The sequence below is a fragment of the Schistocerca piceifrons genome, chromosome 2 (assembly GCF_021461385.2).
Source record: "Schistocerca piceifrons isolate TAMUIC-IGC-003096 chromosome 2, iqSchPice1.1, whole genome shotgun sequence".
In the NCBI taxonomy this organism is placed as follows: domain Eukaryota; kingdom Metazoa; phylum Arthropoda; class Insecta; order Orthoptera; family Acrididae; genus Schistocerca; species Schistocerca piceifrons.
This window is the reverse complement of record NC_060139.1, coordinates 260,627,025-260,651,634: the sequence shown is the minus strand read 5'-3', so window position 1 is coordinate 260,651,634 and position 24,610 is coordinate 260,627,025. Positions and strand designations below refer to the sequence as shown.

The 24,610-nt window shown below is 41.0% G+C and overlaps 1 protein-coding gene across 1 annotated transcript in view; it reads right to left on the bottom strand.

The window, feature by feature from the left end:
- The window catches only part of LOC124776932 (ryanodine receptor), a 694,095-nt gene that overhangs the window by 422,413 nt on the left and 247,072 nt on the right, over nucleotides 1-24,610 (bottom strand). Inside the window, exons 20-22 of the mRNA XM_047252151.1 lie at nucleotides 22,150-22,360; nucleotides 11,507-11,715; nucleotides 11,086-11,326 (exon numbers count right to left, since the gene is read on the bottom strand). Of these exons, the coding sequence (XP_047108107.1) occupies nucleotides 11,086-11,326; nucleotides 11,507-11,715; nucleotides 22,150-22,360 (661 nt within the window). The remainder of the gene's footprint in view (nucleotides 1-11,085; nucleotides 11,327-11,506; nucleotides 11,716-22,149; nucleotides 22,361-24,610) is intronic.

Here is a 24,610-nt window from a genome sequence, read left to right as displayed (position 1 = left end):
TTAACTCTATTATCACATGACGTAACAGAAAGTGGACGGAGTTATAGCACCATGACACTTGTAGAGAAATGCTCTAACTCAGAAGGTCTTTGCACAAGCTAGGAATATAGTAAGCTAAATATTTTGGAATTTAGAATAAGAAGTTACTGGTTTTGTACATTTTTAACTTAAAGAAAAAAGAATAGAATGGTTGGGTTTTTATTTGAATTTTATTAAGGGGGGCTAATCATGGGTAGTGATACCAACTCTTTTAATTATGGGAGGCTAATTATGGGTAGTGATATCAACTCTGTTAAGTATAGACCAATGAGTAGACCTGATGATGACTTACGCAAATATACTTGTCTATTCAATTCTGAAGGTGGCTGGGCTAAAATACAGGGAGCGAAAGGCTATTTACAACTTGTACAGAAACCAGATGGCAGTCATAAGAGTCGAGGGTCATGAAAGGGAAGCAGCGGTTGGGAAGGGAGTGAGACAGCGTTGTAGCCTATCCCCGATCATATTCAATCTGTGTATTGAGCAAGCAGTAAAGGAAACAAAAGAAAAATTTGGAGTAAGTATTCAAATCCATGGAGAAGAAATAAAAACTTAGAGGTTCACCGATGACATTGTAATTTTGTCAGAGACAGCAAAGGACTTGGAAGAGCAGTTGAACGGAATGGACAGTGTCTTGAAAGGAGGATATAAGATGAACATCAACAAAAGCAAAACGAGGATAATGGAATGTAGTCAAGTTAACTCGGGTGATGCTGAGGGAATTAGAGTAGGAAATGAGACACTTAAAGTAGTAAAGGAGTTTTGCTATTTGAGGAGCAAAATAACCGATGATGGTCGAAGTAGAGAGGATGTAAAATGTACACTGGCAATGGCGAGAAAGCATTTCTGAAGAAGAGAAATTTGTTAACATCGAGTATAGATTTAAATGTCAGGAAGTCGTTTCTGAAAGTACTTGTATGGAGTGTAGCCAAGTGAAACATGGACAATAAATAGTTTGGACAAGAAGTAAATAGAAGCTTTCGAAATTTGGTGCAACAGAAGAATGCTGAAGATTAGGTGGGTAGATCACATAACTAATGAGGAGGTATCAAATAGAACTGGGGGGAAGCAGAGTTTGTGGCACAAATTGACTACAAGAAGGGATCAATTGGTAGCACATGTTCTGAGACATCAAGGGTTCACCAGTTTAGTATTGGAGGGCAGCATGGAGGGTAAAATTCGTAGAGGGAGATCAAGAGACGAATACACTAAGCAGATTCAGAAGGATGTAGGCTGCAGTAGGTACTGGGAGATGAAGAAGCTTGCACAGGATAGAGTAGCATGGAGAGCTGCATCAAACCAATCTCAGGACTGAAGACCACAACAAACAATTCAATTGTATTTCATAGGGTTTTAGGGTTTTGTTAGGACCAGTTTTCAGGGTGTCTGCAATGGTGAAGCCATGGCAAGTCTGTTCTGAAGAGAATGCCAAACAATTTCTCCCTCTTGTGCCTTGTGAAGTACCTTAGCAAACCGGGTCCCTGGGGTGGGGGCTGGTAAGGGAATCCATCTGTGGGGTACTTGTCTTCTTTTCTTCTTTGATCCTAATGTACCAACCTCTCTATTTCCTTTTCTTACTTCACCATAAGGAGCACCAAATCTATCTTCCCTCTGCCCATATGCAAAGTTCATGTCATAGGATCTCTTCTTTTTACAGTGTATATAGTAAAATTTACAACCTATAACAGTAGGATTGCACTGGCATATTATGATAATAATAGGCTAACAGGACTTTCTTTTTAGAGTGGAGTGACACATGTTAGTCACACTACACATTGGAGGGGAGAGGAGTCCAAGGAGGAGATGGAAGGCACGACAAACTGATGGCATGTTAGCTGAATAAGACGCAAAATCTTACGAGTTAACTAGAGAACAAGAAGGTTTGATAACTAGTATTCAACAAGGAGAAGGTTGATGAAGAATAATAACAGGAGATGAAGTGCTAACGTTATCCTGTTGTATTCACAAGAAATACCTGGAACAGAATCTTTTGTATTGTCTGAATTTAGTAATTATAAGAAAGTCAAGGATAAGCTATATATATCAGTAAGTAGAAGCAAGATACATAAGCATGAGAAATATGTGTACATAGTGATGTTATATACACACATCAAAAAAAGTTTTGCATCAACTCGGTTCCGAGAGTTCTGGAACTTGTATAGAACATTGGAATAGAGATCAACATAAACATCATTTCCGCCCTTTTTATTGCTCATAAAAACCACATATTGTATGTTGTACCACCATACCGTGAGACATTCAGAGGTAGTGGTCCAGATTGCTGTACACACCGGTACCTCTAATACCCAGTAGCACATGCTCTTCCATTGATGCATGCCTGTATTTGCCATAGCATACTGTCCACAAGTTCATCAAGGCACTGTTAGTCCAGATTGTGCCACTCCTCAATGGCGATTCAACGTAGATGCCTCAGAGTGGTTGATGGGTCATGTTGTCCATAAACAGCCCTTTTCAATCTATCCCAGACATGTTCGATAGGGTTCATGTCTAGAGAACATGCTGGCCACTCTAGTCGAGTGATGTCGTTATCCTGAAGGAGGTCGTTCACAAGATGTGCACAGTGGGTGTGCATCATGCAGCCTACTGCGCACAGTTTGAATCGTAACACAACGTCCTGTGGCAGCACGAAAAGCATTATTCAACACGGTGGCGTTACTGTCGGGGTTCCTCCAAGCCATAATCCGTAGGTACCAGTCATCCACTGCAGTAGTAGCCCTTGGGCGGCCTGAGCGACGCCTGTCATCGACCGTTCCTGTCTCTCTCTGTATCTCCTCCATGTCCGAACAACATCACTTTTGTTCACACTAAGACGCCTGGACACTTACCTTGTTGAGAGCCCTTCCTGACTCAAAGTAACAATGCGGGCGCAATTAAACTGCAGTATTGACCATCTAGGCGTGGTTCAACTACAGACAACACCTCCTTCCTGGTGGAATGACTGGAACTGATCAGCTGTCGGACCCCCTTCATCAAACAGGCACTGCTCATGCATAGTTGTTTACATCTTTGGGCAGGTTTAGTGATGTCTCTGAACAGTCGAATGGACAGTGTCTGTGATACAATATCCACCGTCAATGTCTATCTTCAGGAGTTCTGGGAACAGGGTTGATGCAAAACTTTTTTTGATGTGTGTATGTTATGAACAAGAGTAAGGGGAAAAAAAAAGAAATTAGAAGAGAAAAGATAGTAAAAGGGGCCTAGTAACTGTGGATAAGGTGTTGGAGAGGAAATGGGTATGTGGATCTGCAGGAGGAATGGCCTATACTTGGTCAGGTGAATCCATGCGAGGAATGACCTGCAACATTTAATGTAGCTGGGAGAGAGGTATGGTTAGATAGACCCATAGAAGGAATGGTCAGGAGAACCCGTTGAGGGAATGACCTGTACTTTTTTTTTGACACAGTGACTGCCCTTAAAAGGAGTGTAAGTGCAGTGAATACAAAAGTATGAAGCTGTATAATGACTAGTGGTCATATTATGAAAGTTTTCTCCAAACTAGTTCTATAATTGAATAGACTTAACAGATAGTAGAGAAGAAAATGACTGTAGCAATAAAGTAATGAGGTCGTTTACAGTTGTATGGTAATTGGGAGAGAGGTCCCCACATCGTTCCTTTAAGTGGGGTAATAATCAAGTGTTACATGCCAATTAGGCAAACTACATTTCACACTCCTTGTTTGGAACAAGGAAAGATGATTGTAACACAACGATATTAAGTAGGGGGTAAGTTGCGAAACGTATACTGTGTGCGGGTGTTTGTTTTCATATGTGCTTACATTAAATGGGAGATGTGGAATTCCAGAAAATGGCTAGGTGTGATGACAAACAAACAGCCTCACCTGCAGTTGGTGGGGTGTTTTACGTTCCGGCATCACAGCTTGACGGCGGCTAGACTGTCAAAGAGCAACCACACTCTTCAAGAATGAAATCAAAAATGCAATATGGTTTTGTGACAAATGATTTATGTTTTAATCTTGATTGCCATGTTGAGTATCTCACAAGTAAAGATGAGTTCTACTCAAATTCGTGAGTCACACTAATGATCTTTACACCCATTCATGTGTTTATAAAAAAAGAGTAGTGGACATGCTTTTTCATGATATGAGTAGAAGTTTTCTTCTTTTGCTCCAATAACAGTTGCAGAACGTGAAGAAGTGAAACCTTTCCTTGGCTACACATGAGATTTCAGAGGCATTGGTTAGCAGGACTCTACTTCAAGAGAATCAACTACAGCAACCAGATTAAAAGAAAAAGGTAAATATGTCAGATGTTCTGTCGGGTGACAGATCTCATGAAGTGTTCAGACTCAGCTTCAGCTACAAGGAGCAAGCCAGCAGCTACAAAAACCCTAAACCAAGAAGAAAACCACTTCACCCCTCCAGCCAGAGTGGCCGGAGATAGTGATCATGTGTGCATGAGATGAACCTGTTCGTGTGAATGTGTTTGTGTTTTCCTTTCTTTTCTGAAAAAAAGCTTTGGCCAAAATTTACTTATGTAACAGTCCTTTTGTTGTGACTGTCTGCAACTCAGTATGCCATTTTTATGGTGAGCCACAATATATCCTTTTCATAATATAATGTACAAATTTTTACCTCACTTCCAAATTTTATTGGACCATGTTACTACATACACGTCACAAAATAAAACTACAGTATACTCCAAATTATTTGGGAAAATGTGGGGGAGAAGATGCATGAATAATAAAAAACACAAATAATTTAGATATTTTCAAACATAAATTCTTTGTTCAAAAATTTATCCAAATTCTGTGCACAGATACTGTAAGCCTGTTTATTTCTTAAACTATTCTGTGATGTTGGTCTGCTTCTGAGAGGAATTGATACTCCTTCAAATGGCATTTCAAATTTTTCTTGCGACAATAATGTCACTGTACTGAAAACTCCTCTGGGCCATATAATATAGAAGAGTATCAACATACTGCAACGCGCTACAATGACCGAGAAGGTCACTGTCTTCATCCCCACTTTCACTTTCACAATCCTCTTCTTTGTTTTGTTGTGAAGTAGCAATCACAATTACAGTGCCACTCATGTACTGGAAACTGGGTTATCATGCATTGATCTTCAGCCACTCATTGAAGTTTTCTTCATTAACATCTTCAAAACCATTTAAACCTGTTGCCAGATACATTATCTACTATTTATTCATCACTGAAACCTTGAAAATCACTTTCTTCTATATCTGGAAAACTTTCCTCCATGAACAAACTAGTGTATATGGCTTGACTTACTGCCAGTCATCAGAAATCTTGTGTATAGCATCTAGAATTGCCTACTTCTTCCAGAACACCACCAAATTATCCTCATCAACCAGCATTCTCAGTAGTCCAGCATGATAGCGCTGTTTTACTGCTGCAGTAACAGCATGGTCCTTTGGCTATGTAATACCAGTCACATTAGGAGGTAAAAACTTAGTTACAATGAGGCCATCAACAGGTACAAGAATCATCTCATCTGGATGTAAAGGGGGCACTATCAAGCAATAGAACAGACTTCTGTGGTAATCCTTTCTGTTTTGAAATTGCCAAACTCATAATACAAAATGTGTGTGGAACCAGTATTTGAAAATTTCATTATTCATCCATGCTCCTTTTTTGTTGTAATAATGCAAAGGGATATCCTTAGCTGTGACGTTCTTGAATGCTCAGGGCTTATTTTCTATTTTCCAATCACTAGTACAGGTAGTTTCACTTTCTGGTTCCCAGAAGCATTAGCAGCGCACAAAACTGCAGTGTGTTCTTTAAACAAATTATATCCAGGAGCATGAACTTTGCTCTTAAAATCAAGGGTTCTGGTTGGTAGACATATCCAATACAGACCACTTTTGTAGCATGATGGAAAGAAGGAAGTTAGACCTATTGGGGTTAGCTGAAACAAGATGGAAAGGAGAAGGAAGGAGAGAACTGAGGAAAGATTACCAACTGTACTGGAGTGGAAATGAGGAGGGAAGGAGAAATGAAGTGGGAACAGTAGTAAGAGATGAATTAAAAGAGGAAGTGAAGAGAATGAGTGATAGGATGATGAAGATCAAAATATCACTCAAGGGATGACCATAGAGGTAATACAAGTAATACAAGTGTATGTGCCACAGGTGGGTTAGGTGGGTTGCACTTCTGAGGAGAAGCAAGAGTCTGAAGATGAAATGCAGAAGCAGATGGGAAGGAAGAATGTGATAATAATGGGATATTTAAATGCACACATTGGTAGAGAAAGAGAATGCTATGAAAGTATGCTTGGACCAGAGGGTTGGAGCTGCCGAAATGAGGAAGGTCAAAGGAATGGCTTGCTGGTTGGGAATTCTTGGTTCAGGAAAAGAGCCACAAAATTACATGGTACAGTCAAGACTTAAAGAGAAAGTTGATAGTTGACTACTTCCTGTATGATAGTGTGATAGTGAGATGAATAAGAAGGTCATTGACATTAAGGTAATACCATCAGAGGCCTTGGATAGCAACCACCATTTGCTGGTAATGAACCTGAGAGGGACTAAGATAATAAAGGGACAGAAAACCAGGAAGGACATATAAGGGTATGGAAGTTGAAGGAGGAAGAAAGCAGGCTACAGTCAATACAAGTAGTAAAGGAAAGCATCCCAAAGGATGAACCAAAAATAGTAGAAGAGGAAAGGGGTAGATTCAAGGGAACATTAGTAAGTGGAGCAGAAGCAATATGTGAAAGGACAAGCAACAAAAAGAGATGGAAAGAAACACCCTGGTGGAATGTTAAAACAAAGGATACAGTACAGAAGAAGAATAGAGTCTTTGGGGTATTGTTCCAGAAGAGAACAGTAGAGACGAGAGAAGAGTATCAAGCAAGAAAGAAAGAAGCAAAAAGAGTAGTGTTGGTGGAGGATGAAAGTGGATGGAACAGTGGACCAGAATGATGGAGGAGGATAGTGAAGGTTCAAAAAAGGTGTTATATGGAATGATTAAAAGTAAGAGAAAGAACAGTATGACAGATTATGCCCAAATGGTGAATGGCCAAGATGTAGAGAATAAGCAGGAACTCAGGAATATGTGGAAGGAATATTTTGAAGACCTCCTAAACCTGATGAGACCTGGATGAGGAGCAACAAGCCGAGGTGAAAAAAGAGAGGGAACAGCACACAGAAAAAGACCTTACATGGGGAGAAGTGGAAAAGGCAATGGGCAAGATGAAGGGAGGGAAGTCACCAGATATGGATGAGCTAAGTGTAGAGTTGGTGAGAGCAGCAGGAGAGGTGGGGATAGAATGGCTATATTGAGTAATGAAAATTGTGTGGAGACAAAAGATGATCCCAGAAGACTGGAAGAAGGGAATAATTGTCCTGATCTTTAGGAGGGAAATAGAAAAGAGTGCAAGAACTATCAGGGGATAATAATGATTAATCATTGTGCAAATATTTTTGAGAAAATTTTGGAAGCAAATTTTGGAAGCATGAATTCGGGCAAAATTAGAAGGAGGGAAGAGAGAAGAGCAGCATGGCTTCAGAACAGGAAGGTCCATGGTGGATCTAATTTTTGCTGTAAGACAACTGCAGGAACAGCACTATGAATATGGAATAGATCATTCTACTAATGACCTTCCTGGACATTGAAAAAGCGTATGATAGTGTACACAGAAGCAAAGTGTGGAAAGCCCTGGAAAACAGGAGTAGCAAAACAGATTATTTGGAGGATAAGGGAAATGTACAAAGGAAGTGTGAGCTGTGTAAAAGTGGGCGGAGAGAGATCATCCTGGATTGAACAGAAGAATGGCTTCAAGCAGGGAAGTGCACTTTCACCATTACTCTTCATTGTAGTGATGGATGATATAATGAGTACAGCAGAACAAGTAATTGGCGAAGGAAAGATGAAAGCTATGGTAATTGCAGATGATCTGATGATTTGGGGGAATCAGGAGGAGGAAGTACAAGAGCAGTTGGATGTATGGGAATGAACAGTACAAAGATATGGGATGAAATTTAGTATAAGTGAGAGTGAGATGATGATCACAACAAGAATGAAAGAGAGAGGAACAACTGGAATAACAACTGGTGGGGAATGATTGAGGAGAGTGGAGAGCTTCAAGTACTAGGAAGCCTGATACAGGAAGATGGAAAGAAACAACAGAGAAATAAACAAGCAGGGGAGAAAACCAGAAGCATTTCGGAAGTGTGTCAGAAGCCTAATACGGAGCTAGGATGTAGCCTAAATCAGTAAAAAGGTAATATACCAATCATACTATGTCCTGATCCTGACATATGCATCCGAAAGCTGGGTTATGAAAGGAAGAGAGAAAAGCAAAGTACAAGCTAGTGAGATGAAATTCTTGAGAAACAGTATTGGAGTGACAAAGATAGACAGGTTAAGAAATGAGAGGATCAGAGAGTTAATGAAGGTGAAACCATTACAAGAGGAGATAGAGAAATCAAGGCTGAGATGGTATGGGCATGTTAAGTGAATGGAGGAGAAGAGGATACCCAGGGGGTTACACAATATGAAACTGGAAAGAAAGAGACTAAGAGGAAGACTGAGAGACAGATGGCTGAAAGGAGTGGAGGAATGCGTCCAGAAGAAAGGAGAAGACTGGAACAAGATGAAGACGAAGAGATGGTTTCAAGACAGAAGACGATGGAGAGGCCTATGTTCCAAATAGACCCAGCCAGAGGCTGGAAACTGTCCAAGATGATGATGATGTATCATAAATTTGGTCAGGTGTGAAATTCTTTTCTTCCACAAGTTTCTGGAATTCTTCAGTGAATTGCTGCAACATTTGAGTTAAGCTGGTCTCCTCACATGGTAAGTTCACAAATCCCGTGACATTGTTCGAATCTGGTTACCCACCCTGATGAGGTATTAAATTCTCACTCTAACCCTAGAGTTCATGAAAAAATTTTGCTTTTTCAATACACATCACGCCTGACATACTGACACCTTCGGCTCATTTTTGGCTAAAACACTGCAAAAGAATAGCATTTAATTTAACAAATATAGATTTCTTAACATCTTTTTCATGTAGATGGCCTAGAACTAGAATCACATTTACTGACAAAATCCTGTATTTTCTGTTTACTCTTTTTAATGTCCAGAATAGTCTCCATTCCAATACCATAATCATCACTTAGTGCTGCATCAGTTCTCAAATATTTCAATTAATTCTAGTTTTTCTTTTAATGTCCACACATACTTATTTTATTTCTCCATCATCGCCTTTACAAATTTCTTTTAATTTTTTTTGTTGGTACTTACATGCCAATTAACATCAGAAAACTAAGTCTGCTTTTGATTCACCCAGAAAAGGCTGGCTTATAACAATGCAGCTGTCATTTAAACAATGACAATTGCATTTATTGTGATGTGGAGGGTTGTTTATTGCTGTTTTCTAGAGAAATGGGAAAATAAAGTACTATAAAGAAAACACGGAGGATGAGAATGTGAAACATGGATTGGGATACAGGTGATAACAGAAGCCCTGTTTACTGCCTATAAAACAAAACAGTGTGCAACATTAATAATAAGTGTTATTTAATGGGTGAGAAACTTACAAACAAAAGGTTTAATGAGATGCATAATACAGTTCATGGGAAGGAGGAAACAAAAAGAGGTAGAGAAATACCAGAGTAATACATCAAAGTGTGAGACATGAATGCATGTATAGGGACTGGCTGGACAGGATGAAGAATTACCTTGTTCACCCCCCTCCACTTTTTGTTTTACCTGATCAAAGGGCAGCAACTGTGTAAAAACACAAACATTTCACAGTTCAACTCACTGTTTTCAGACCAGACAAGTTACAGTTTTATCCTTCACATCCCCATTAACCAAACCACAGCCCGACTCATGCTGATTTATCCTTTTGGAGAAATGTGAAAATGATGAAATATGAAGGCCTTGTTACAAAAGCATTCCAATTATTTTGAGGGTCTTGGATGCTCATACAAAGAGAAAGGGAGGAAGCTAACAATTTGCTGACAAGTGTGAACAACTCAATACTATATACGGGGGCCTCTCTGAAAGAGATGAGAAAACTGTCTTGTTTGCTAGTTTCTGATAATCCTCTCTCTGTTGTGACAAAAGGAGAATTCACTTACACAAAATGTAAAATTACAAGGAGGTAGAAAGCCTGGCAAACACTTACCTTCATGGGATGAACTTCTAGTATTGCTGACAGAAACATTTAAAAGTGAAAAGAACTATTCTTAACTTTCAAAATAGTAAATTTCTTTCTCAGGGAGAAATGTGGGATGATTTTAAGAAGGAGAGGGAGATCACTCAGATCCAAGGTCAAGATGGACCCACGTGTTGCGAGCATGGAGGAAAGGCAGAGGGGAGTAGTTTGTTTCAATGTAAGAGTGTTAACAGTCATGTTTCATAGCCAGTCAGCATATTAAACACCAACCTTTAAGGATCCTGAATAAAACTTTCTAACATTTAATGGCACAATTGTGCATTCAGACTTTTTCTCTACTCACAGACAATGCCATAGCTACCAAATGTAGATGTTAGCAAAGCAAGGATTCTAATCTAGTATTTTACTAAACATCCCAGAAGAGTGGGATAAATTTGCTGGTTGGTGCAGAAAGATCATTTCCTAATATCATAGGTTCTCCTATATGAAGTTCATTTCTGTGCAGCAGTAGTTTTCAAGACAGATGTCTCATGTCTAAATTTAATGAATGATCAAAACCAAAGCTTACATGAGAAAATGACTGCTCGACATTTGCTGAAAGCAATAAAAAGAATGATTTGCATTCAGGCTCAAATTTGTAAAACACATCATCATAGGGCAAAGCTTTTGTATCAGCTGCAAAGATGGTGCTACCTGAACACCATGCCCAATGTAATAAATAAAGCTTGCATGAAACACTTGTCAAGAGAAGCTATCTACAATTTTGGTCAGATTACTTCCAAAAGTGACCATTTTCAAGTAAATAGTGGCCAGATCTTATGGAAACCTGACATTTCTTAGTACCATTTCTATCGCACTACTTTCAAAAACTGAAGGAAATAATTTTGTTTAGCAAGTAAAACAACAGCTAACTTACCTCATTGAGGCCGTAAGTCCAACCTTGTTGAATGCGTTCTTTTGCCCAGAGATTGTGTGTATTTTCTGCAAGCTGATCAACCAACTCTTCCATTTTTGGAGTAAGAGTGATAGCACTAAGGTCCAGGGGTGCTGGTTTGTAGCCATTCGACTGGAGGAATGGTTCATTTGGAAGACGAACAGTTTTGATACGAGATGGTGGCTTGTCCATCGTAATATAATATCCAAGTGCAAGAATTGTCCTACAAAAAGATCTCTTATAAACAATTTGTTTCATAATAACATCAACAAAAATGTTACTATAAACTGGGTATTTGAAATTTATCACTTAATAGATTCTAGGGGTAAAGTTCATCCTTTATTTCCTTTTTAGTAAAGTACCAATGTAAGTAAGTAAAAACTACAACTGAACCATAACATACTTTAGTGTTTGTACTGCAAGCTGTGAATCATAACGTTTCTCAGCTGGAGGCAGTCTTTCAAACTGAATGAGGCATGGATGAATTTTACGAACATCATCTCTCCTTTCTCCGTATGCCCATCCGGCTTCAATTTTGTTCATTGCCCACATTTCATGGATGTTTTCTGCAAGACGATCTCTGATGCTTTCTATATAGCCCGGTAATGTAATCTGGAAACAGAAACATGAATTTGTCCCATATCAGAAAATACATAATTTCTTTTAAAAGAATAGCATTTTGACTTTTATCACAAAGAAAGCAGTTTAACAATTATGTAAGCATAAATATAGAGTGAAAAAGGAAGTTATAGAAAAACTCAACAAAATTTTAAAAAATCAACAAATGTGTTTTAATGCCAAAAAATAAACCACTGATTGCAACGTGAGTTTTAACAAACAGTAATTCGTATTATGCATTCCTGGATAGCTGAGAGTGGTAATGTACATGCTTCCGGGACATGAGGTGAGCCAATACCAGATTGATTCTGCCTCATGGCTTTAGTTCTACAAATCAGTAGTGACTTTTGTCTCGATTCATCATTGTCACAATCTCCCTGTTGTGTGAATCCAAGTAATGTTGCATACATTAGTAAATTAATTTAGTGGACTATGGTAAAAGGATGTAGACAGTATTACTTATGGAATTTTAGGTTGGTCCAGGGAGCATGCACAGATAACTGAAATGGTTAATGTGACTGCTTGTATTAAGCAGGAAATTCAGGTTCGAGGCCCAGTTTGGCCCAAATTTTCATGTGTCACTATTAGGTAGTAGAGCTATACCTAATACAGGCTGATGTCAAGGAATTCGCAGTCAGCAAATTAATTTCAAAAACTTAGAAAATGTTACCATGCTTCATCGTGACATCAACGCAGATTCCTTCTGGGGGTAGTGGTTGTATCAGGGAGAGCATCCACTCACCAAATGCTACCAACACTGCCAAAACTGATGTATAACACTGCTGACAGCACAGAGAAATGTCTAAAGGCAACAGGAAAAGAAGAACAAGTAAGTCATATTATGAATGGTTATAAACTATGTCTTGCAGATGGAGTCTCCTATACAAATGCTCATCTGATCTCTGACTGAGTAAGAAGATAAGCAGATAAATCTGGTGATCTTAGAGATAAGTTAATGTCAACAAATCTTGAGACGATATAATTAATAAACAATTCCTGCGCAGCTGCCACTGATTGCCTTGTAGCGTGTGACATTACAGAATACTATCAAAACAAGGTGTCATGAAGCTGTGGAAAACTGTACAAGGTGGTAGTGCAAGGAATGTCTGCAGCATCTGATGATATGATGCGTAATAACTGACAGTGTTAACAGTCCTTCCCTTTCAAAGAAAGTAAGCTCCAATGACACTGTGTGATGGAACTGTGTACCGCACGGTTAACGGTCAGGTGTACATTTCCTCTCTTCACCCAGCAGGCCTTATTAATGTATCTAGTGAGATGAAAATGAAGTGCACTGCCCTCACACATTTTTCTTCATTTGTTGGCACAAAGCTATTTGCAACCAGTGATCGTATTCTTTCAGTTTTTCCAAAATCTGGAACTTGTATGGGTGGGTGTTAAAGCCAACACAAAGAATTTAGCATTCACTCTCTCCAGAGAACTTGACCACAATTGCTTCCTTATGAACTTAAAACCATAGACTCCACGGAAGCATTGCCAAGGTCACGAGTGGATGTGTTTTGGTGTCTGTGTGATGATCGTGTGTGCGTGTGTGTGTGTGTGTGTGTGTGTGTGTGTGTGTTCTTGCACTAGAAAAAGACAACAGCTCGAAAGCTTATACACCTCTGGACTGTTACGAGTTTCTTTGTGTCATACATTTTTCAGTGGTTGTCTTTCCACATTTTTGTTCATTATTAACATACAACCTCTGTATTCTGTGTTGTACTCAGTAACTCTATTGTTTTTGCCTTTAAGAGATGACCTCACCTCTTTAAGGTTAGTAATCCAAGTTTTATAGTGTGTTTTGGGACCAACAGACTGTGATAACCAATTGCACCACCACCCAGATGTTGAGCACCAGCCGATGTCTCCATCAGCTGTTGTCACTCAAATAGCACATATGGTGCGACTGTCACTACACATCCCCTATCGCAAAGGGGGCCGCAAGGGGGAGAAATTGCAGCTGAGAGACTGTGCATGTTGGCTGCACAGGTGCCTCCCAGTGCCACTTCCAGCTTGCCATCCACATACGCAATAGATGCCCAGCGACCATCCTCACTCTGCTCTCACTCGTTGTGCTATTTACTATGCTACCTAGAACTGTACTGTACCCGTCTTGTGTTGTGAACTATTGTCATCTGAGATCAATAAATATTCTTGTTCTGGATGTGCTATCTCATGATTTTTTTATGTAATGAGTTACAACATAATTGGCAACAATTGTGGGCACTTTTTATGCTTGTTATGTAGTCTTGGAGCCTGCATAACAGGCCACCTTACCAGGTGTGTCGATGGAAACTGCACTACAGCAATTTGTACAACAGCAGTCAAAGGGATAGAAATGTCAGGTAGCTTTCCTTGTTGTCCATGTTATTCCCTCAGCCATCAGCTACAAACCTGCCACAGTTCCTACCTTATGATGAAACAGCAGAAGAGTGGAAAGGATACAAAAAGTGCCTTTGGAAGCACTTTGCTGCATTCCAAGCAATAGATCAAGTTTGGTAAAATTACTTTTCTTGTCATGGGTCTCACCCAGTATGTAACAGCTTTTGTGCAAGCTAGTCCCTCTCATGGAACCAGCACATCTGACATTTGATGAAATGTGTACTCTGTTAACTACCTACTTTCACCGACACTGCCCTATCACTGCATTCCACGTGGAATTTTATCAGAATCATAACCACACAAATCAGTCATTCTCCATACGGGCAAGTAAACTGCAGGGCCTCAGTAGGAAATGCCAATCTGTGACTCCAGTAAATAAGGAATCATACCCAGAGTTGATGACTGGGGACACAATCATTTGTATGGTGCTGGATAAGGAAGTGCATCAGAAAGCTCTACAATTTGAGGACCCCACCTTAGAGAACATTTTAAAATGGGTCCAACCCTATGAAATTTCCCAGGCAGCAGGCCATTGATTATGATCTTGGGGAGAGGTGCCAGCCACCGTGTCAGAGCCAGAAGTAGGATTTAACTTTAATGACACAGTAAATATGGCAACAGTAGCGCGCAAACCTGTAGCACTCTGTACCATAAACAAGTGCTCGGACTGTTTTCGAACACATGTCAGAGAAGATTGCAATGACCAGGCAGCAAAGTGTGGGGCATTCTGGGAGGCATCCCGGAAGGAAGGAAATCTCATTTCTGTCTGCCTGGCTCTGGACAAAAATGCTTGCCTCAACAGGATCTGATACAATTTCATCGGAGTCTCACACCAAAGTGATGTTACCTAAGAAACTGTTCATCATGCTCACTTTGTGCGATACACAGGTTCAGCTACAAGTTGATACTGGTGTCTCTACATTCAAGTTAACCTCTCATACATATCTCCAGCTGGAAGCACACCACATTCAATCCACAGCTCACCACTCAGGTGCCGTTCAACAAACAACATGTTCCATTCAGAGTGTAACTCACAATTGGGGTGACATGCAAAAATGTTGTAAGACACCACACCTTCCTTGTGGTTCACAACATGGTACGGAGAATCTATTCGGCCTTGATGCTTTTTCTGCTTTCGGATTTGTCATTCATAACTCAGCCCACTTCGTCTCAGGACAAGTACCATGTCAGGGATTGAAAACCCTCAGATATTTCCTCTGGGATCCAGAAAAAGGGAAGCACTTTATAGCACAGATTACATTAAAAAAATTGGTGTGCCCTTACTTCTTATGTGCCGTCAACACTAACAACCCTGGATATCATGGAACCCATGTCTCTATGTGAATGGCCCACACCTATGGTTATTGTGAAAACACACTTGGGCAAATTGCGCTGTGTGGAGACTTTAAGGTTATGGTCAATTCTTAGTCAGAGGTCAATATCTATCCCTATCTGAAATCAGACGAGCTTTCTTTGCTCTTGTGGAAGGCCCGAATTTTTCAAAATTCAATCTCTCTGAAGCTTGCTTACAACTATCCCTGGATGAGGAATCACAAGAAAGTCCTGGTAGTCAACATGCCACATGGATTATACTGTTTCAAACACTTAATTTTTGAGAGTGCCAGTGTCCCAGCAGTCTTTCGAAGGTTCCCTGGTAAACTACTACACAATGTTTTGAGCTGCATAAATTATCTAGACAACATAGTGGTGATGGGGGTCACAACAGAAGAACACTTAGGAAACTTGCAGCGGCTGTTCCACATCCTCTTGTCCACAGATGTCAAATGCAATCTCAATGTGGGGTCATGCCCACTCGTCTCATATAGGGTGCCTAAAAGAATGCTGTATTCTTAGAATGCTATACAACAATTCAAGCAAAATTGCATTAACAGTTTTTATTACAAATAAGAAGAATGACAATACTTAACTTGTATTTACAACAAGTGGTCGCAAGCGATGGGCAACATGCAAATAAGTGTCTTTTGCTATAAACGAAGTTCCTGTAAGTTTGACACAAAGTTTGTGGATCATTAATAACTGCTATTGTAGTGTTCTCTGCTAGGCCTGTCTGTATACTATTCCGATACTGAATGATACTGAGCCGATACTGAGTGGTCAAGGCTGGCAGGAGCAGCGCTTATATTCACCTCTTGTAGAGGCCGCTCCTGTCGTGGTGCAATCCCAATCAGCGCACCTTCAGCCGTTGTCATTTCAACACCTTCTCTTGTATTCTTCATCTTCATTCCGGAGGTTGTGGTTATGCCAGAACACAAAAAATCTCTCTTTTTTTTCAACCGTTGGAGAAATACCTGGGGCAAATTATCTCTCATGAAGGTATTATGTCCACAAAGAAGCTGGTTGAAGCTGTCATCATGTTTCCTCGGCCCACAAATTTAAAGGAACTCCAGTCATTCTTGGGAAAAGTTATATACTATGGAAAATTTTTCCCAGGCATGACATCAATTATGCACCAGCTCAACATTCTATGGAAGAAGAGTGTGCCTTTTGTATGGTCAGAGGCATGTGGACAGGCATTCAAGACCCTGAAGCAGGCCAGCCTATTGGCAGCATGCCTCCGATATTTCAACCACGCAAAAAGCTAGTGATGGCAGTGGACACCTTTGTACAAGGTTTGGGGCTGTCATGCCACATAGCGATGCAGAAATTTCTGAACATCCCATCACATTTGCAGTGAACATGCTCAAAACCATGCAGAAGAGGTATCCATAAATTGAAAAAGAGGCCCTTGCAATCATCTTTGTGCTTAAGAATTCCCATATATTTCTATACATCTTTGTGTTAAAAAAATTCCATTTATTTTTACACAGAAAAAAATTTCACCCCATTACAGATCATAAACATTGAGCTCCCTCTTTGGTCCTGTAGGAACACTATCTGAGAAGACTATCCACTGACTCCAGTGCTCGACACTCTTTCTCAGCAGGTACAATTACGAAATCCACTTCTGCAATACCACTCAAAACGCCATCATTGACGTCCTTCTCATCTCCCAATGGACCCTGAATTGGAGTTCAATCAAGACAAGATCTTGTGCTTCCAGTTGGATGAAGAGGCTCAACAGGGCATGTGTGGCTGCAGCCATGGCCAAGAAACCATCTCCCAACAGATCTGGTGGTACATTCAACAGGGCTGGCTAGACCACATTTCTGGTTGGTACTCCAACCCATTACAGCAGTATTTCCACCAATGCTGCCAGTTAATCCTGGTAGACAGAGTTACCCTTTTGACTGTGGTTCAACAGTCTCCGCATGTGGTCCCACCAGAACCTTTGCATCCGTTAATCTTTTGGCTCTTGTGCTTATGACTCTTTCGCCAAGTTCTCATGAACTGAACCAGTTGCCCGGGGCCAAGTGTGCTGGTTGTGCAAAGACCAGGAGGTCGAACATCTTGTCTGCAACTGTCATCAATGTGGATAACAGAAAGTGTCTCAATGACAAACTTTCTCACACTGGCTCTCATGCGGTGGGAGCAGGTTTACATTGAGTTCATGGGCCCATTCCTGGGCACTACCTGGCTGACTGTCCTTGATGCATACTTTAACTTTCCATAAGTGGTCAACTGTTGGTCCACTAGTGTGGAGGCTATGGTCACAGCTTTCAGCAGAATTTTCACTAATGAATGACTTCCCCTCACACTGGTGTCGGACAATGGACCGTAATTTTGCTACCAGGTTTATGCAAGTTCTGCTGCAGAAATGAGGTTCAACATCTGGTGTCTCCCCACCTTTCCATCCCGAATCAAATGGTGAGGCTGAAACACTTGAGTGAACTTTAAAACACAGATGAACAAATATGTGGCTGATGCTCCTATGGATGAGCAGCTAACATTTTTTTATTTCCTGCATGTCATATATATATGTCTGCTTGTGTCTGTATATGTGCAGATGGATATGTGTGTGTGTGTGAGTGTATACCTGTCCCTTTTTCCCCCTAAGGTAAGTCTTTCCGCTCCCGGGACTTGAATGGCTCCTTACCCTCTCCCTTAAAACCCACATCCTTTCGTCTTTTCCTCTCCTTCCCTCTTTCCTGATGAAGCACCCGTGGGTTGCAAAAGCTTGAAATTTGTGTGTGTGTTTGTGTTTGTTGTTGTCTCTATCAGCATACCAACACTTTCATTTGGTAAGTTACAGCATCTTTGTTTTTAGATATATTTTTCCAACTGTATGTATCTTAATTTAAGTAAAGAGAAATGAGACATATGGCTATGATGTCTGTAAATGACACAAGTTCGAGAACTACACGAACATCCCAGTTGATAATCAGATATCTCTTATCTTTCTGGTAGAAATAGCTATTTTCAAACTATACTAATATACTTGTAATGACTCATACAATCTTTCTGGCAAATATAATGGGAATGCTTATTTTGTGTTTTCCCAGGACAACCTGCCTTTTCAATTACATGCATCAGAACGCCTCTTTCACTTATGTTATCTGTTATTATTATTATTTTATTTTCAAACAAACTAAACAACTGTCAATTAATATTTTTGGAAAAAAACTATCTCTGTCTTAATTTAAGTAAAGCGAAACAACACATGCAAAAACAGCAATTAGGAGCGGGGTGGAGAGGGGACAGCAGGGTATGGGTGGGAAGAGAGCAGAGCACCGTCTGGCAGAGCATGCAGAGACTAGACGGCAGTAGGACAAGGCTGCCATGTGCAGTGTCAGGAGGTTAAGGAGGAGGCTGTGGGGTAAACAGGGAGCAGAAAAGAGTGGTGGATGCATTGGCAGAGAGCAGCACACAATGATGGTGAGGGGATGTGGATTAGGAGGAGGTGGTAGAACAAAGGGGGTGGGTACTGTTGAATGCAGGGTATGGGGACAATAGGTTACTGTACTTTGAGACCAGAATAATTTCAGGAGCAGAGAATGCATTGTAAGGGTAACTCCCATCTCTGCAGTACAGAAAAGTTGGTTGTGGAGGGGAGGCTCCAGATGGCCTAGGTTGTGATCCAGCCACCGAAATCAAGCATGTGATGTTCAGCTGTGTGTTGTGCTACAGGGTGCTCCACTTTGCTCTTGGCCACAGTTTGGCAATGGGTATTCATCCTGGTGGACAGTTGATTGGTAATCATACCAATAAACAAAGCTGTGACAAGGCTGCTTTCACATGTGGTGAGACCTCTGAAGGGCACAATAAGCCTGTGACAGGAGTGGAATAGGAAGTGCTGTGTGGGTGGATTGGGCAGGTCTTGCAGCTGGGTCTTCCACGTAGATATGATCCCTGTGATGGGGTGCTCCTTTGTAGCTGGTTCTTGGGGGTGGTGGAAAGATATTGTGTGTGTGTGTGTGTGTGTGTGTGTGTGTGTGTGTGTGTGTGAGTGTGTGTGTGTGAGAGAGAGAGAGAGAGAGAGAGAGAGAGAGAGAGAGAGAGAATATGGCATGGGAAATCTGTTTGTAGGCTATGTCTCGAAGATAGTACCTGCATACTGAGCAAGGGAGTTCTTGTCACTGCAGATAAGCCATCCCCAGGTGGCCAGGCTGTACAGGATGGATTCTTTGGTGTGGATGGGATGGCAGCTGACAAAAAGGAACTACTGTTGGTGGTTGGTTGGTTTAATGTGGATAGAGGAGTGGAAAGAGCTATCAGAGAACAGGAGGTCACCATCCAGGAAGGTGGTACGCTGGGTTGAGGAGGATCAGTTGAAACGGATGTGAGAGAAGGGGCCGAGGTTGTGGAGAAATGAGGATAGGCTGTCTTGGTTCTGAGTCAAGATCATGAAAATACCATCAATGATCTCGAACCTGACCATAGGTTTGGAAGTTTTGAGAGGCTATGAATGTTAGGTTGGCATAGAAGAGAGCCATGTAGGTGCCTATGGCTGTTCCGTGGATTTGTTTGTCTACCTTTCATTCAAAGAAGAAGTAGTTGTGTCTTATGATAAAGTTAGTAAGGAGTATGAGGAGTGAGGTGGTGGGTTTGGAGTGTGAAAGACTTTGGCAGAGGTAGCGTTCAAGAACAGTAAGACCATGAGCATGAGAGATGTTGGTGTACAGAGAAGAGAGTAGAGGTAGCATTCAAGAGCAGTAAAACCATGAGCATGAGAGATGTTGGTGTACAGAGAAGTGGTGTCGGTAGTGACAAGTAGGGATCCAAGAGGTAAAGGGGTGGTGATGGTGGAGAGTTGGTGAAGGAAGTGGGTGGTACCTCTGATGTTGAACACAAGACTTTGGGCAATTGGTTGGAGGTATTGGTCAATGAGGGCCGAATTTCTTTCTATGGAGACACAGTAACGATTGTTAGGTTTGTGGATTTTGGAGAGCATGTAGAAGGTGTGTGTGACATGTCATAGCCATGAGGAGGGAAATGGATTCAGGGGAGAGGTCCTGGGAAGGGCCTAGGGCTTTAAGCAGGGATTGGAGGTTGTGTTGGACTTCTGGGATGGGTTCACTATGGCAGAGTTTAAAGGCGGAGGAGTCAGATAACTGGTGGAGGTCTTTTGCCAGGTAGTCACTGTGATTCATAACAACAGTGGTAGAATCTTTGTCTGTAGGTAGGACAATTAGGTCAGGATCTGTTTTGAGGCTTTGTATGCTGTCCTTTATTCTGCTGAGAAAATGGTGTTGTTAAAAAGGGAGTTATTTGGGGAGCAAAATAACTGATGATGGACGAAGTAGAGAGGATATAAAATGTAGACTGGCAATGGCAAGGAAAGCGTTTCTGAAGAAGAGAAATTTGTTAACATCGAGTATAGATTTAAGTGTCAGGAAGTTATTTCTGAAAGTATTTGTATGGAGTGTAGCCATGTATGGAAGTGAAACATGGACGGTAAATAGTTTGGACAAGAAGAGAATAGAAGCTTTTGAAATGTGGTGCTACAGAAGAATGCTGAAGATTAGATGGGTAGATCACATAACTAATAAGGAAGTATTGAATAGGATTGGGGAGAAGAGAAGTTTGTGGCACAACTTGACCAGAAGAAGGGATCGGTTGGTGGGACATGTTCTGAGGCATCAAGGGATCACCAATTTAGTATTGGAGGGCAGCGTGGAGGGTAAAAATCATAGGGGAAGACCAAGAGATGAATACACTAAGCAGATTCAGAAGGATGTAGGTTGCAGTAGGTACTGGGAGATGATGAAGCTTGCACAGGATAGAGTAGCATGGAGAGCTGCATCAAACCAGTCTCAGGACTGAAGACCACAACAACAACAAGAAGGGACCTGGGGAAGATTGGTGAGGCCAAGTGAGAGGTAAGGAATTCCTGGAAGGTGACCAGGAGGTGATTGGGTGGTTGTATGGTGGTATGAACTGGGGGAGACAAGGTTCAGTATTGGGATTAGATAGGCTTTGTTTGGAGGGATTGATGGCAAAGAAATGTTTCCATTGTAGGGATTGGAAGAAGGAGAGTAGGTCTTTGAGAAGTCCAGCATGGTTAAATTTGGGTGTAGGGATGAAACTTCTGTGGGGATTTTAGTGGAAAGGTCAACAAGAGTGTTATGGGGTTGTTTTAGCTAGGGATTTAGTAGACTGTTGGTAGGGAGTTTTGCAGCATGTGGCAAGATGAAAAGGTCAGTTAGGCCATGTCTGGGTGCTATGAGGGCTTGATGAGAAGGAACACTGTGAGAAGGATAGGGATTGGATAGTGGTTGGTGCCCCAAAATGGCAGTAGGATGTCAACAGGTCAAATAACTTACAGAGGAGACGGATGATTGTTTTCTGACAGCCAAATGCCCATAATATTAATAACAAATTTAAAAAAAGAACTTATGGAGATGATGTTGGGAATGCTCTTTCAGATGCTGGAGAGCCAGTGGTTCAGCTTCAGAGACATGATGCATGTACGAGTGCATAGCAGCAGTATCTTATGGAGAGAGCAGGTGCCATGGAAATGTGCTTTTCCAAGGAATTTGTATGGTTAGGCTGTTAGGTGGGTGAAGGGGATTCCATGGTTTAGGCAGCATGAGACAAATATAATCATCTGAGTCATAAGCACACCTCATATCAGCCTGCAAGTTACCAATTTAGTAAGCATTTTAGGAAACAACACAATAGGAAACAGCCATCAAGTTAACATACCATCGATGTGTCAACTGGTGTTGGCACAAATGCTGTATCATCTTCAACTGGCCATGGTCCTGAAAGCACACATTTATTGAGGTTCCCAAAGTAGAAGCAAGGGTCAATGGAAAGAACTTGTTGAGGAAGTAAGCTTTCAACTAGGGGTGAAAATTCTTCTGGTGGAATGTATTTCAGTCGTCCTTGATCTCCACCAAGTAGAAATCGACAACTGGAAAGATAAAGTAAAGGTTAGATGAAACTAACTTTTGATTCAATTCATTCTTAAAATACAAAATAATACCATCACAGAACATACATCTACTATGGTACAGTTATTCTAACAGCAAAGATCAAGCAGTCATCTCTAGTTTTTACACTTTTATCATCATTCAGAACATGTTGATTTGTTATTTCAATCACTGTTTATAGTTAGTGTAAAACCATCTATTAATATAATAGTTACATGTTCCATAGATCATCTGCATGATATTTTGTCATGATGAAGGATGATTCATGTAACAATTAATTGACTACAAATTTGTAGGCTTTTCTTGCAAGCAGTTAATATAACAATAAAAAATATATGCAAAAGAAGGAACTGCCAAAAAAATTGTAACTTTGATATCTTCGAGCACTTTGTCTCATTGGGATGTGATTTTTCTATCACCATAATTCAGCACTTTTCAACCAAGGCCAACTTCAAAGAATAATACTCTAAGTATTTTTTTGCTGATTTCATAATTACAGACATTAGTAACCAAACAGTAAAAAAAAGCATTTTCAAAAGAGAGGACTCTTTCCATAATATTCCAACATAAAATGAAGAAAGATGGAATAAGGCAGTGTAAGAGACTTGGTGTGTAGTGAGAAGATACACAAAAGGTGTTGTAATATATCTGAAATGACCAGCCAACATTCAACACGTAAAACCTATGTAACAGACAACATCCTAAAACACTTATAAAGGAGGAAAACAATTGCTAAATGGATGAACAAAATGGTTCAAATTGCTCTGAGCACTATGGGACTTAACAACAGAGGTCATCAGTCCCCTAGACTTAGAACTACTTAAACTTAACTAATCTAAGGACATCACACACATCCATGACTGAGGCGGGATTCGAACCTGCGACCGTTGCAGCAGCGCGGTTCCAGACTGAAGCGCCTAGAACCGCTCAGCCACAGTGGCCAGCATGGATGAACAAATAGAAAAATTAAGCATAGACATGTGAAGCACAAATGCAAACCAAAGATGATGAAAGACAGGAAAAGTCACCCCAAGCATGGATTAGGAGAGACGCAGCTTATAGGCAATGAACAGGAAGTGACAATGAACAAACAGCCTAGATTCAGATCCAGAAGATTGTTTATAATAAGCCACAGAAAATCAATATGTTGAGGATGTGGGGTAAATTTCATTTCAATAAATAGGAAATAAAAAAAAAGACACAAATGCAACAAAAGGAAAGTGAATCAAAGTGAATCTGGAAAAAAACATGAGCAGAAAGGGACAGAAAGAGCTGTGAAAATAACAAACAAAAATACCAGACATGGGGAGAAATTTGGAAAGTAGCAGAGCAGTACTGATAGATGCCAAGCTGTGAGGGCAGGTCATGACTCTGTCTGGATAGCTCACAAGATATGAGCTTTCCCTGTGAAAAGGAAGGTTCTGTGTTCGAGCGCCAGTCTGGCACATAGTTTTAATCTGCCAGGAAATTTCAAGCAAAGAAATAGTAAATGAACTGAGACAGAACTGACACAGGCAGAGCCACAGACATAAATTGGGACCTGGGCGCTACTGCTGCTGGACAAAGCTCTGCCTGTTCAGCAACAGAAAGTTGCTTCCGTGTTGCCAGATGTCTGTGTGTTAATGGCCTGTGATGCTAGCCAGCCTGACCAGCCTTCAGGAAGCTTCTGCAGTTTGACCCACTATCATGTGGTGACACTGGGCCTCAGCCAATGACCCTGTTACAGACATTTCCATGTGACACAGAAAAGCAGCCTCTTCTGCAAAGTCAACTCTGGACAGCTGCATTTAAATCCTGGTCCAGCCCAGTAGGGTCATGCATGGTGCCAGGTGTGTCATTCGTCACCATGATTTCTACTGACACAGCCACACAGTCTACATTGTAACTATGACACAGTAGCCAATGCTACCGCCATATGTCACCGCTGGTTTCCAAATCGGCGACTGCCACCTGGCTGCTCAGGCCTTTGGCAGACAACACACTGCCGCTACCTTTGAGAGACTGCTCACTGATCTATCTGCTGCCACCTCCTGGTCTGAGGCTCTAACAGACAGCCACCCAGCTCGATGCCACCAGTATCTGCTAGCAGTCCACTACTGCTCTTCAGCCACCAGTTCAGAGTTTCATCCTGGATGATGCCACAAGTTAGAAGGTGCTGCTGGTTGCCTCGTGTTTGTATCAGAGCTCCAGAAAGTGCTGCTGGCCACCATGACCGACTCAACACCAGCGTG